This window comes from Lepidochelys olivacea (assembly GCF_965140295.1).
Source record: "Lepidochelys olivacea isolate rLepOli2 genome assembly, chromosome: 6".
Classification (NCBI taxonomy): Eukaryota; Metazoa; Chordata; order Testudines; family Cheloniidae; genus Lepidochelys; species Lepidochelys olivacea.
In genome coordinates this window covers 66,199,299-66,213,059 of record NC_140416.1, presented here as the reverse complement: position 1 = coordinate 66,213,059, position 13,761 = coordinate 66,199,299, and the positions used below count along the sequence as shown (strand labels likewise).

Sequence of the window (13,761 nt, the reverse complement as noted above, 5' to 3'; positions counted from 1 at the left end):
ACATTATGAGGTAATATACTGGAAGTTTTCACTGAATTTGTAATATGTTTTTTAAATAAACAAACAAAGGAAAGAATATGTAAAAACAATATTACATAACACCATGCTTGAGATTTTAATCACAGAAAGGTCAGACAATTCTAGTTATAAAATCAATATTAATTCTACACACTTGAATATTTGCCCGAGATAGATTTCTCTCTCATTAAATTAATACCACACTGGACAATATGATTCAATATTTGGAAAACAGTTCAACACAATGTAAAGCAAAGAAATTGTACTCTTTTCTCTATGTTGTATTTCGAGTTATTTCCCTTAAGCTGTGTAATCATTTAATGAAAAGCCTTTTGTAATGGACATCAGCTCACACAAGTGAACAAAATTAAGGTTGCTGTCAGAATCATAACTCTAACCCTTCTGTGATTAAAATCTCAGCTTTAGTGTTACTTTAAAGGAGTTCACTATGCAGATGTATGGGATGCAGTCCATGTAACCGATAACGGATTATTCATTTTAAAATTGGTGTTAAGAAAGTTGTATCATGTGGAAATATTATTTTATTCCATTTATTTATTTTAATGATTCATAGAATGGCCAGTCACCATAGTAGAATCAATATCTGGTTACTTATAGCCAGTTAATGAAGCAACAATCTCACGTGATGAAGGCTTCCTTTTCTTTTCCCTCTTCTTCTCATCCACCTGGATTTCCAAACAGCAGACTTTGCGAGACTGTAACCGAGAAGAACAATAAAATAACTCATGATGGAGAATATTATGATCTGAGGTTCTACTTCCCATCCTAGTGTATTACTGTTGATGGACAAATTGAATGCTTCGTAGGCAACATGCTCAGCCCCTAGGAAAACCAAATGTTCTACAGTGACCTTGCTATCTGATTATGAATGAAACTGAATAACTGTAGGGAGTCATATGTAGTCATCAGCTGTAAGAAAGGATGGGTGGTTGTGACTTACAACACAGCTTCTCTGAAGAGTGTGAGGCAGGCCAAACTAACAGCATTCTCAGGATACAGAAAGGGGCACAGAGGACTAATTCAGGAGAAAAAGCTACTAAGAACCAGTATCACTGGCAAGCAAAGCCCTTGTGGGAAGTGTTATTGTTATTAAGTGCCAGTAATTTGGGGGGAATGGTATAGGAACAGAGACTATGGGGAAGCAGATTGTTCCTCCACCATTTCATACAGTGTCAGAGGATGGGACTGAATAATAAAGTCTGTGGGGGAGCTCATAGCTTTACAGAGATCAGTGCCTCCCACTGCAAGCAATAAGGTGAGAATGCTGGCTTTGAGGCAACTCACCACTATACCACTCCCAATTTTTGCCAGAAGGAATCACTCTGCATTATTGTAGGAGTGCTGGCTTGGTGGATCTCGCAGCTGCTCCAGTCATAGCTCTCCAAACATGATACACGGGAGGAGATGGGTGTGAGTCAGATGACTAAGAAGGAAATCACATCTATTTTCAGTCTCAGCCTCTCTCTGCAGGAGCGTGCCTTGCCCTGCTGACTGCGAAGCAGCACAGTTTCTCTAGTCCCACTGAGGGTTACCAATCCTCCAGGATTGTCCTGGAGCCTCCAGCAATTAAAGATTAATCTTTAATTAAAGATGTCATGTGATGAAACCTCCAGGAATACGTCCAATCAAAATTGGCAACCCTCATCTCACCTGCATTATGAGTACTGCTACAGGACAGGGATGATAACAGAACATAAAAGTTACCACTAGAACTCCATTAGTCACGATGGTTTCAGAGGGATCCGAACTAGAAACAAAATGAAAAGTGCATATTTAGTAATGGGTGCAATATAATTTAATGAGACACCTTTCTCCCAACTGTTATCTGGCTTATCTTAGTTTTGTGCTAAATTTTGGAATCGTTGTGTCTGAACAAAGGATCATTCTAGAAATCTCATGGTGCAAGTCCCCCTATAGTGCTTTGCCATGGCAAAACCACTAAAGCTCATGCCATTCTAGTCATCAAGCTAACAAATATTTCCTACTGGGCCACACCATGTGACTGTTTTCTGACATTCACTAAAGTGAGATTACAGTTGGCTTCATTGGATCAAGATTCCAAATGTAAAAGAAATATTCCAGACAAAACAGATACCATTAAGAGAACAATATTGCCCCATTTATCTCAAAGTCAAACTATGAAGCTAAAGTGAAATTTGAGTTAATACCAGATACAGATGAAGACTGTCCCACTAATCACGCCTTAATGGGTATTCAGCACAGAAAAAAACTTAACTAGCTTTTTAATCATTCTTCCCCCTCTGTGAAATTCTCCTGCCTGTCGTGATTCACTGATGATTCTCCCAGAATGCGCCATTCTTTGATATTACAGATACCATAAATCTCATTGTAAACTGTGCTTATTAGTGGTAGTGTCAAAGAATGATGCATTCTGGGCCAATGAAATGGATTCATTCATTAGTCTCTCAATTGTTGCTTCTCTCCCTTACAGATTCTATAGCATTTGGCTTTTACTTACATATTCTCCAGTCTGAATTCCACCTCCAGCTCCTCCTTTCTCTGAAGAAAGAAAGTTAACGGGATTATTATAACATAGGTTCTCAAACTGTGACCCATGCACTACTAGTGATCTGTGGAGCACTCCATGGATACCTGTCAGTTCACTTGGTGCTGGCTTCTCCTCCTTGCTTCTAGCTGCTTTTACACAAGCACTAAGGCTCTTCATTGCTAAGAAGGGCCTGGATGTCTGTAAAAGCAGCTGTGAACAAAGAAGAGGTGTTAGTGTGCCTTCCTCGACCAGGAGCTGCTGTTACCTAATAGGGGTGGGGGGAATGAGATGCTGTCTGGGATCACTGCCACCAGTAGGACTGGAGTTGCAACCCATCAGTGGGAGAGGAGCTAGAGGCTGTCAATATAAGGAAGTCTTCTAGTATATGTCTACCCTGCAGCTAGGAGGTGTGATTTCCAGCGTGGGTAGACAGACTTGCACTAGCTTGAGCTGAGCTAGCCTGCTAAACATAGCAGTGTGGATGTCGCAGACTGGGCTACAAGCCTCCCTGACCCCCTAGGTCTGTAGCTTAAACTGCTGCCAATGCTGCAGCTTCCACAAGGCTATATTTAGCATGCTAGCTTCAGCTGAGCGAGCATGAGCCTGTCTTCCCGCAGTGGGAATCACACCGCCCAGCTGCAGTGTAGACAGACTGCTAGTAGGAGAGGAGATTGAGGGGGTGTGTGTCTACACTTCAAACAGGGGGAAGGGGGATGTGATTCCCAGCTCGAGGAGACGTACTCTCACTAGCTCCGATTGAGCTAGTGGGCTAAAAATAGTGTGTCGCTTTGGCCTGGCCAAGACACTACGTACATATTCAGAGCAGTTAGCCCCTCATGTGTGATGATTCATAGATATTTCGGTCAGAAGGGACCATTATGATCGTCTGGTCTGACCTCCTGCACAACGCAGGCCACAGAATTTCACCCACCACTCCTGCAAAAAACCTCTCACCTATGTCTGAGCTATTGAAGTCCTCAAATCGTGGTTTAAAGACTTCAAGGAGCAGAGAATCCTCCAGCAAGTGACCCATGCCCCATGCTACAGAGGAAGGCGAAAAACCTCCAGGGTCTCTTCCAATCTGCCCTGGAGGAAAATTCCTTCCCAACCCCAAATATGGCGATCAGCTAAACCCTGAGCATATGGGCAAGATTCACCAGCCAGAGACTACAGAAAATTCTTTCCTGGGTAACTCAGATCCCACCCCATCTTATATCCCAATGGAGTGGAGTCAGATGGCCATGTTCCCTGAAGGGACTGTTCTTGAGAGGACAAAAGGAAAGGCGGTCATGCTAAGAATTAGGCTGAAAGCAACTCAGTCACATGGACAGAGCAGTCCAAAGTGTTTAATAAAGACTTGTTCAACTTAACCTGCATTCAGCTACACTCGTTGCACAATGAGATATTTCCCATTGCTCGTGCTGCTGCAGGTACACTCTCTTTAGTGTACTACCTCAAACAGAGCTGGGAATGACACCCCCAACTTGAAGTGTAGACATCCCTTAGAAACATGCAGGGGAACAGTGGAAGAGGAGGACAAGGTCACTTGGCAATATGCCCAGGGCAGCAGAGTAGAAGGAAATCTGGAATTAGGGCAGCATGGATGGGGCCTGGAGAAGAAGGGGATCAACTGGCAGGAAACCATGTCCAAAGGAGTGGGAGGATCAGATGGGAAGAGAGGAGATGGATAACTGAAGAGTGAAAGGATTCTGTGTGATTAATATAGTCTTTTAAAAAGGACAATACACTTATCACATTAAAGACAGCTAAAAACATACCCACATTCTTTCCAACTATTACTTTTGCATATAAGCTATTATTGTAGCTCTCTCAGGAGTGTTTTGGGATCGCAAATGGGATGATGACTGAGATGTTGGGAGGCAAATGTGACAATCCCTCCAATAGATTTGGTCCATGATATGAAAAGCGTTAAGAACCCCTGAACATGATAATGCTTCCTGTTCAGAAAATCCCTGTTGCGTGTATAAACCTGACCCCAGTATAGAAAGTGCTGTTGCAAAGTCACCTTCAATTTTTTGCAGCAGATGCAGCTTATTTCATCTTTTCAAGTCTTAAAAAAAAACAAAAAACACCGTACCTGACATTATTTTGCAACACAGGAGCTGTTCTCACTGTTTGTGTCCATGTGGGGATACTTTATATAAATACTATAGTCCTATGCCCCTGTTGCTTTGACCTTGTGAAAGTACACAGAGATTCTCCACATGAACACCCAAAGGATATTCTCCTCTCTCCTACCTAGCCAATACTCTTTACCTTAGCATGGATAGTACCAATGCCAGTGAGGTGGCTTGGACATAAGATACCTGATAGATCTCTTGATACCAAGCTTTCCTGTTAATTGCCCCTTCACACCAGCTGTATATTACACTGCAATTGATCATTTAGGAAACTTGTTAAAAAAAGTAACAATTTTCCAGATGTGACTTTAAATAGGACTTTATACAGCTATTTGTCAATTTAAGTAATCAGCTGTGCAATTTAGACATCTTGTTTAGGTAGCCATGTGCCAAAATTAGTGTCACGGTGTATAATTATAAGCTATGCATAAACTAGTACTAGATACAGTCTAGTATCAGTTCCAGATCTCAGAACTACTACCTCATAATTGCTGGGTTGGTGCCAACAAGTTGTGACAGAGAACTTCAAGTGATACCCGTTGGAGGGAAGAATAATCTCCACTAGGGTCATCTTTGGCGGCAAACTCATTGAAGAGACTGCTTTGCAAAGAGCATCCCACTTCCGCCAGCCTCCATTGCCCAAGAGCATGAAGGCAAAAGCCTTCATTGTAATGGAGGAAGCGCCAGCAAAGAGGCCTTTCCAGAGGGTTAGAATGACAGACTACTAGGGTGGGTAATCCAACATGCAGGAAGGAAAACAGTAATACATTACAAATAGTAGTGTAGGCAGAAAACCCAGGAGAGTGCGTCCCTTTCACCCAGCCCTCCCTGTTATTTCATACTTCACCTGTGGGTCAGACTTGAAGTACATGAGAACTCTTTCTCCAAGTGGAAGTTTAGCCACATCAAAGCGCACAGTGAAGAGGTGATCGTCCTGGGTAACATCATCCTCATCGTAGACACCCAGCTCCAGCACATTCTGGAAAGGGAGATGAGGGAGTTTAGAAATTCTGCATTCTGGCTTTCACAGAGCCCAGGAAGCAGGGACTCCTGGGGAAAATATTGCACAAAGAGGGGGGGAGAGAGAAAGAGAGTGTATGGTGGGAGAGAGGAGGAATGAGGAAATGACGGAAACATCTACCTTTGAAAAGACATCTTCTAACTCTAAGTAATGCGGGTTTTCCCCAGCCCAAAGCTAGGCATGTGGCTGACTGATACATTTGGCTTCCACTGCCTGGGGCAAGATGGCAAACTTTTGAGTTGAGATGTGTCATTTTCACATCTTCTGCCAGCCAGGAACATTACCATCATCCTTTCTGCAGGAGAGAACTCTCTAGAGCACAGATAAGAGGGAGAGTTCTCAAGGCCTTACCTTGACCTGGCTCTGGATCCTGTAGTAGAAAGTTTCATTCCAGACTGGGTCTTTGCAGTTGTTGATGGTTTTAGTCCAGAACTTTTCAGCCGAAGCTGTCGGCAGCCACAGGGTCACATAGCAATCAGACTGGCTTACTGCATATTAAAACAAAAACAACCTTGCTAAATGACAACACAGCAATTTATGCAGTGCTAATTGGCACCAGGGGGAATGAACACACTGAACAAAATGAAAGCTTTCTTTTCTGTCCAACATATCCAGCCCAGTCCAGATAATAGGGATGGAGAAGAGGAGGAATTTGATCCTTCTTTATATAACTGCAGCAATAAACACATTTTTTTTAAAAGAAGCTTTTCCATTTTATACATTGAAGCAGTTATTTTCTTATTAAGCTTTTTATTATTTTTCTTGGAAAAAAGCATGAATATTTTATATAGCCTGTGAGAAAAAACATAGCTATACTGCACCAATCTATGCCTGGCCCTAACGTAAGGGCACAGTATGGGGGAGAGCCCAAGGAACCTCCCCCACCTTTGCACAACCTACATAAGGGTCAGACACAGTTGCAGTCCTTGCTTTCAGTGGAGAGCAGGAACTGCTTCCTCAATTTCCCTCTGAGCATGAGGAGAGGTGTGCAATAGGTGCAGGCAATTGCCCTGTCTGCTCCCCCTCCACTCTGGCACTTCACCCTGGATCAGCACACAAAAGTAAATATGCTGCATCTCTTAAAAGGGTGTAGCAGTGGGTGGGCTCCTTCTGGGCACTGAGGAAGTCTAGGAAGCCTTCTTCTTCCCTGGAGGAGTACAGGTCCCCCTGGAGCAGAACAGCTCAGCACCATTCCCAGTGCAGAACTATGTGGAACCTCTAGATCAGGAAAGTTACTCACAGGTATCTGTCTGATGGAGATTCCTTGCCCTTATGACTCTTACAGTGAGTAAGTAACAAGGAGATGATTCTGTCTGCAGAATAAACATACAAAAGGCCAGGGTGAACATTAAAATGTGGGGTAGATCTAGTAGATAGAAATGGTCATGAGGGAGGGAGAAATACCTAACAAATAAGCAACCTGCTCAGGCAGCTTCTGTATGATAATAAAATGGTCAACAAATCTATTTGGGGAAGGATAACTGGGGGCTAAGCTGGACTGGGTTCACAGGGCCAACAACCTCACAGCCAAGGGCACTGGGAAGGGTCCCTGCATTTAACTTGCCGGGGGGGACAGGGAGAGGCCCTGCTGATGTCTGAGCAACATGGCTGTGGAGCGCCAGGGACATGCCGACGGGGAAGGAAGGGGGCTAAGGGGAGAAAGGCACATCCACAGCAGGTCACTGGGGTACCCAGACAAGGTGCAGTGGCCCATAGCGCTAGGCCGCTGCCCAGCGGGGCAGAGCCCAGAGAGGAAAGGAAGGGGACAGCAGGGGGCATGCAAAGGAGCTTTGTGGAGGAGGAAGGTGACACGGGACAAGAAGAGAGAGCGGAGCGAGCCCTCTGTCCGCCGTCACCCGCTTTTCTCTGCACAGTAGTCTTTAAGGTGCCACCGGACTCATTGTTGTTTTTCTGGATACAGACTAACACGGCTACCCCCGGATATTTTACTACTAACCATCTAAGCCAGATTCTGTGATTAAAACAATATGAGACACAGATTCATACAATTTCATAGACTATCAGGGTTGGAAGGGGCCTCAGGAGGTCATCTAGTCCAAGCCCCTGCTCAAAGCAGGACCAATCCCCAATTTTTGCCCCAGATCCCCAAATGGCCCCCTTAGGGGAGCTTGGTTTGGTTTCTAACTAAAGTCCAGTTGTGTTAGTATGTATAATTCAGGGCCTAGTTGGGAGCTGGATTTTTCATGAAGTTTTTAGGTGAGAAAAGGAAAAATTGTAGAGGTTTTTATAAACGGTACAATTTTAGTTCTTTGAGATCCAGCTGCCACTGGTGCAGCACACATGGTTTGGGAGTCAGGGGAAATGGCTGCTATTCTCAGCAGAGCTCTTCTTAGTGTGTTGAAGCCTCCAGCGGGCAATATTTACTCCAGGGTCCCCAGGTTACTTCTAGTCTCAATTTCAGTTCTCTCTACTTTGATACCTCCCTCATGCTACCCACCATGGAATATGGATTCCTTTGAAGTGATTTCTTGTAACTGCATGAGAGCACTGAGCTAAGCTCTACGGCTGCTACTCTGAAACCAGAGATTTGTGAGAATCTTTCCTTTAATTTTGAATTACCTGGGTTTGGACCCTTGGAGTTTGCACCAGAAATGTGAAGTGAAACTCAGGTGAAACTACCATGTTTAACCCTGTTTCACATAAAAATCCCTCATCTCCTCTACCCAGCTGTTTAATTACTTTTAACCAGACTGTGTCTCCTGGGGTGAGATTTAACATTTCTCCCCCAACCTCTCACATTGCTCCCCTGATCCTTTCTTGGGGTCGTCTTCATTTCCCCCATTTTATTTATATTTTTCATTCAGTTCACACTTTACTTACGATGAACCCTCCATTTTAAAGGTTCCAGAAAGGGAAAAAAACAAAATAGGACACAACATTAATTGAAGTAAATCATTACTCAAAACATTCCAACTTAACACACTGTACATAGTGCAAGTTATATACTCAAGAGATCTCAGAGGCTATTGTGAGGGCTTAAATAATTAGTGGACCAAATCACACAGTCTTTACTAATGCAAATCTCCCATTTAAATCCATGGCAGTTTTGCCTAAAGAAGGCTTGAAGGATTTGGTTCAAAGTTTGTAAAGCAATTTTTAAACTGTGGATGAAAGACTCTAGGGAAGTGCAGCATTATTTTTCTATTAATGTGTTACATCTAATTAATGAACAGAAGGGGGAAATTTCTTAAACAATCAGTATGATGTTTGTAACTCAATATTTTGTGATCCCACCTGACAAAAATAGGTGGTGTTTCCTAAATAGTTTAATAAATGCCATGACATTAGAGAGCTAGATTCTCTTAATTGGCCTGCTGAACCCAGGGTTGTGAGTTCAATCCTTACGGGAGCCATTTAGGGATGTGGGGCAAAAATTGGGGATTGGTCCTGCTTTGAGCAGGGATTGGACTAGATGACCTCCTGAGGTCCCTTCCAATCCTGCTATTCTATGATTCTCTGATTCTAATTCTGCTAATTTTCCCATGGAGATTCGAGAGAAAACCATTCAAATCCTTCATGATCTGAGAATTATTATTCAGTGTTAGCATATTCCCTTTATTGCTAACAAACACAAAGTCTGTCATTTACATATATAGTTTTTAATCTATTCAGCCATGCCACATTCAGAGGCTCCGTAATAGAAGTGTATTCTACAGTGGATGGACAGGGAGCAATAGGACCATTTTTTAACTCTCTTATGCACTATGGACTTAATCCAGCACCCATTGCAGTCAGTGGCAAAACTCCCATTCACTTCAGTGATGCAGGATTAGGTCTTATCAAATATTAACATACATAAAATATAAATATCCAGGTTTGGTTTGTCCTGCGCCTGTACAGAGGGCTGGACTAGATGACCTCTCCAAGTCCCTTCCAGCCCTACACTTCTATGATTCTACGGTTAAGTGGCACTTCAAATACATCAGAGTTGTGTTTGACAGATTGGTTTATAGGGCCTGATTTTTAGTCATCAACCTCCACTTGGGTAAACAAAAGCACATTTTGCAGGTGCAAACTCTTGTACACACAGGTGAACCATTCCAATTTGCACCTAAGGCAAAAGGGATAAACAGCACAGACACATGAACATAATATATTCCTCAGAAGAGATCACCAACTATTGAGACCAGTGTGGTCTTTGTACCATGCCCAGGTCTAAAGCCAGGGACCAAGTGAAATGCAAGGATTCTGGATGACACTAGCGTCACCATCTCAATACACTTCACCAACAGAAGGGAAGGTTAGAGACAGGGTGAAAACTGGAGAGTTTGCCAGCGTGAAGAGGTGTCTTCTTGAGTAAAGCTGGTACCCTGACTTCCCGTTGGAGGATTTAATATAATGTGTATTAATTCCCCCTGAAGCTCTGTGTTATGATGACTTTCCCTCCAGCAGAGGCCAGAAGTAATGTTGACCCATGAAACTGGGTTTACACCATTTGAAAAACCAATGAGACACTGCGCCAGATTCATTGAAGATGCAAATAGCCCCACTTCATTGATGTCAGTTACCCCTCACACCAGCAGTAAATTTGTCCTCGTCTGTAGTAACACATATTTTACAGTAGAAAGTCCATTAAACCAGTCCCTTTTCAAGTAACGGAGATACTAAAATTTTCCATGCACCAAAGCTACAGAACTTTAATATGAACAAAGAATGATTCAAATGTTAAACATCAGCATGTTTCACCCACGAAGCTGGGATTGCTTAGCCATTAAGGAGCTATTCAAATTATCAGTGAATAAATTTGTCCTCCCCTTCCCTCAACCGGCAGAAACAACCCTAACATGGTTTGACTCTGAAATTCTCTTGTATAGTACCTTATTGTCAGCAGTCCGCTGCACTGTGTACAGATCCCTCTCCTTGGCTTCTCTCATTCCCAATGGATTAGTCTTAGTGTTCAGGTCCTGAAGCAAGAGAGAAAAATGGTAACACTGAAAAGAAACTTCTCACCATCCAGTATCATTCACTATTATAAATGCATAACCGCTATAACAAAGGCTGAAAAGGCCAGATTCAGAGCTGTGGATCACAGAGCCCCAGAATGTGGCAATGCTCGTCTGATGCACCAAATACTGTCATTTTGCACACCCTAGTTACTTTAATTGGTATGAATGTAGGCTGTTTGTACGAAACAGCAGAGGATGAAGGCTCCTCTCACCTGTCTCTATAAAAGGAACAGTAAACCTGCCCCCTGTAGACTCACCCGCCTTGCTTTCCACCTGAATCTCAGCTGCCTACTCCCTCCCTAGGGGCTAATCATATCACAGTTTAAACTAACGTATCAAAACAAGAAAAACATGAAACACACAAAAAGCCCCAGGCCATCTGATATCTTTGTAAGTGAATTCTCTCTCTCCAAAGAGGTTTCCCCTCTCTTCCCAGCCTGTTGTCATTTCTCATTGAGATTGTAAGTTCCCTGAGACAAGGACCTTCTCCCCTGTCTGGAAAGAGCGACACACAATAATTAACGACCAAGCAGGATGAACAGCACCTGCTTTGTGCTGTACACACCTCAATGGACTGGAATTTCAAGCATTCTTACCTGAGGTAAACTGGCACATGATTCCATTGCGATATCTGTTACACGCAAGTCCAATGCGATCAACGGCACTTGGATACCACATCCAGTATTCAAGGGTAGTGACTCTTGAACCATATTTATAGTTTTTAAACCAGCAGAAGCAGCTGACCAGCTATTTTATAAACTGACTCAGAGCCTCACCCCTCTCTGACTTCGCAAACGAAAAGAATCTTCCCCCGTTTCCTCACCCTAGGAAGGTGAGTCTTTTGGGTGACTGCAAGGGGGAAGATTTCCTTTGCAGATACAGTGGTTGGAGGACCGGAGATGCTGAAGCCACAGTGCCCTATTCTTCCCAGTGATGGGGATTTTAGGAAATAGTAATAAATAACAAAATTTATTTTTTCCCCTTTATACTGCACTTTTCCTCTCAAAGGAATCCAAAAAAGACCTGTGCAAACTATGCACTTAGAGCACCACTGAAACGTAAGTACCTCTGATTGTAGACAGCGGTAACCAATTAGCAGACAGCATGGTAGGGCCCAAACCCCACATGAACTTGAAGACAAGGAGCTATCAAAGACACTGGTCTTCTGTATCTTCATGAGAGGTCAAATCAGCTGGATGTGAATAATAGTTATAGCATTGGCCAGGAACAAGAAACTGCTGGCCTCTTGAGTTGAACTGCTTAAAACTGCTTCGAGTGTCCCCAAGATCCCTGACCTACATTGCTGTTAAGGGATTCCTCTCCACTGTGTTTGCGTGTTTGGTGCTCATTAGCCTCTGCGTCTGTCATTAGTGCTTGAATCACTGAAGGAGTGATCAGGAGTTCAAGGGACAAGTTCAAGCTGATGTCTGAATTACATAGCTCAGCAACCTCAAAGACCAGATCTTCTAACGGCTACAAATGTAGTATCTCGGAACAAGGACTTAGAATCTAATTCAGAGGCCAACTTCTTCAGTATATGCCCTGCCACCACAGTTGGGAGCTTTTTCTCTTGGGCCTGTTTGTTCACTTGGCATCAGGGAGGAGCTGAATGCTGGGGAATGACTTGTGACCACTCCAGACGATTATGTGAGGCTTCCTATAATAAGGGTGGGTTATCATCTCTTTCAGTGCCTGCTCAGAACTTGAAGACAATGCCATCACTTATGCAGAGATCTGAAATTCACCAGGGTTTGCTACTCTGTAAAAGAACAGAACTATGGGCCAGTTGCCAGCATCAGCTACAACTGTGATTCTTGTGTTGCCTTTCTGGTTTGTCTGGGGTGGAGCAGTTGAATGAAGAATTTCCAGGCATGTGAAACTGCTTGTATATTTCCAAATATATTAAAACATAGGTGCAGCTAGTATTACCAATAATTACATCACAAATCGGTTACATAAATTAGAGACAGTCTTTCCCTGACTGCCATGCCAAATCATTTGGCAATTGGCATAGTCAGCACAATATTGTAATTCTTGCCATGGGCTACATTATTTCAAAACACTGCAAAGTATAACACCTGCATGCATTGTGCAATTTCTCTGTATGCAGGCTATAATAATATAGCATTGTGAAATGCACTTTTTATTTAGGTCTCATTCTGTCATCGCTCTTGCTGATAAGTAGAGCGAACGGGAAACAGTTTTCCTGTTCCATTAATATTTTCAAAAGTTGGAAACATTTTCCCACCTCAAATCAGGATGAAACCTTGAAATCTCAAAAATATACGCAGATGGAAAAACAATTTTTTTTAATTTTGGGTCAATCAAATAGTTGATTTCAATAATTTTGAAATGTTTTTGATTTTGACCCTTTTTGAAACCCTTTTCAGTCTAATTAGCTTACATTTGGAAATGAAAAGTCTTGAACCAGAAAACTGAAATTGAGAAAATGTTGAAGCAAAATGTCTCAACAATTCGGAAACTTTTTTTCTCAGCATTTTTTTCAAATTGGGAAATTTGTTGAACCCAAGTCTGTTTCACAACAGTTTTGGTTCTGATGAACTGGCATATCTTGACGAATTCCTGAGCAGCTCTACTACTAAGTATAACATGTGTACACCTTGCCATTCCGAATTCGGTGCAAAACAGCAACCATCAGCAGCATCCCTCTGACGCAAATATACCTTAGGTTTCAGAGTAGCAGCTGTGTTAGTCTGTATCCGCAAAAAGAACAGGAGGACTTGTGACACCTTAGAGACTAACCAATTTATTTGAGCATAAGCTTTTGTGGGCTACAGCTCACTTCATCGGATGCATGTAGTGGGGAAAAAAATGTGCTACGAGTACTCCTTTTCTTTTTAAACATATCTTAATTATATTTAAGGATATTTTATGCTTTAGGGGAGGATTTCATGGGACGTCTATTGTTGTGGGGAATTGCTGCAGAATGGGAAGAGTGCCTTAACTTATTTTCCCTAGAAAGCATCAACTACAGTTGCAAAAAAGTCCAGAATAAAATCCAATTTCTAGTGTTAGGTAATGTGTTGTATTTGCTTAATATCGTTATCCTTAAATTTTACCTTG

General features: G+C 42.6%; 1 protein-coding gene across 1 annotated transcript in view; it reads right to left on the bottom strand.

Annotated features, from left to right (window-relative positions):
* LOC311521677 (cytosolic phospholipase A2 epsilon-like) overlaps positions 1 to 11,387 on the bottom strand; it is a gene marked incomplete at both ends in the record, with an annotated part of 37,803 nt that extends 26,416 nt beyond the window's left edge. Inside the window, 8 exons of the mRNA XM_084630136.1 lie at positions 662 to 734; positions 1,744 to 1,786; positions 2,519 to 2,559; positions 5,537 to 5,668; positions 6,062 to 6,198; positions 6,951 to 7,023; positions 10,549 to 10,635; positions 11,274 to 11,387. Coding sequence (XP_084486262.1) covers positions 662 to 734; positions 1,744 to 1,786; positions 2,519 to 2,559; positions 5,537 to 5,668; positions 6,062 to 6,198; positions 6,951 to 7,023; positions 10,549 to 10,635; positions 11,274 to 11,387 — 700 coding nt within the window. The remainder of the gene's footprint in view (positions 1 to 661; positions 735 to 1,743; positions 1,787 to 2,518; positions 2,560 to 5,536; positions 5,669 to 6,061; positions 6,199 to 6,950; positions 7,024 to 10,548; positions 10,636 to 11,273) is intronic.
* Between the last annotated feature and the right edge of the window lie 2,374 nt (positions 11,388 to 13,761).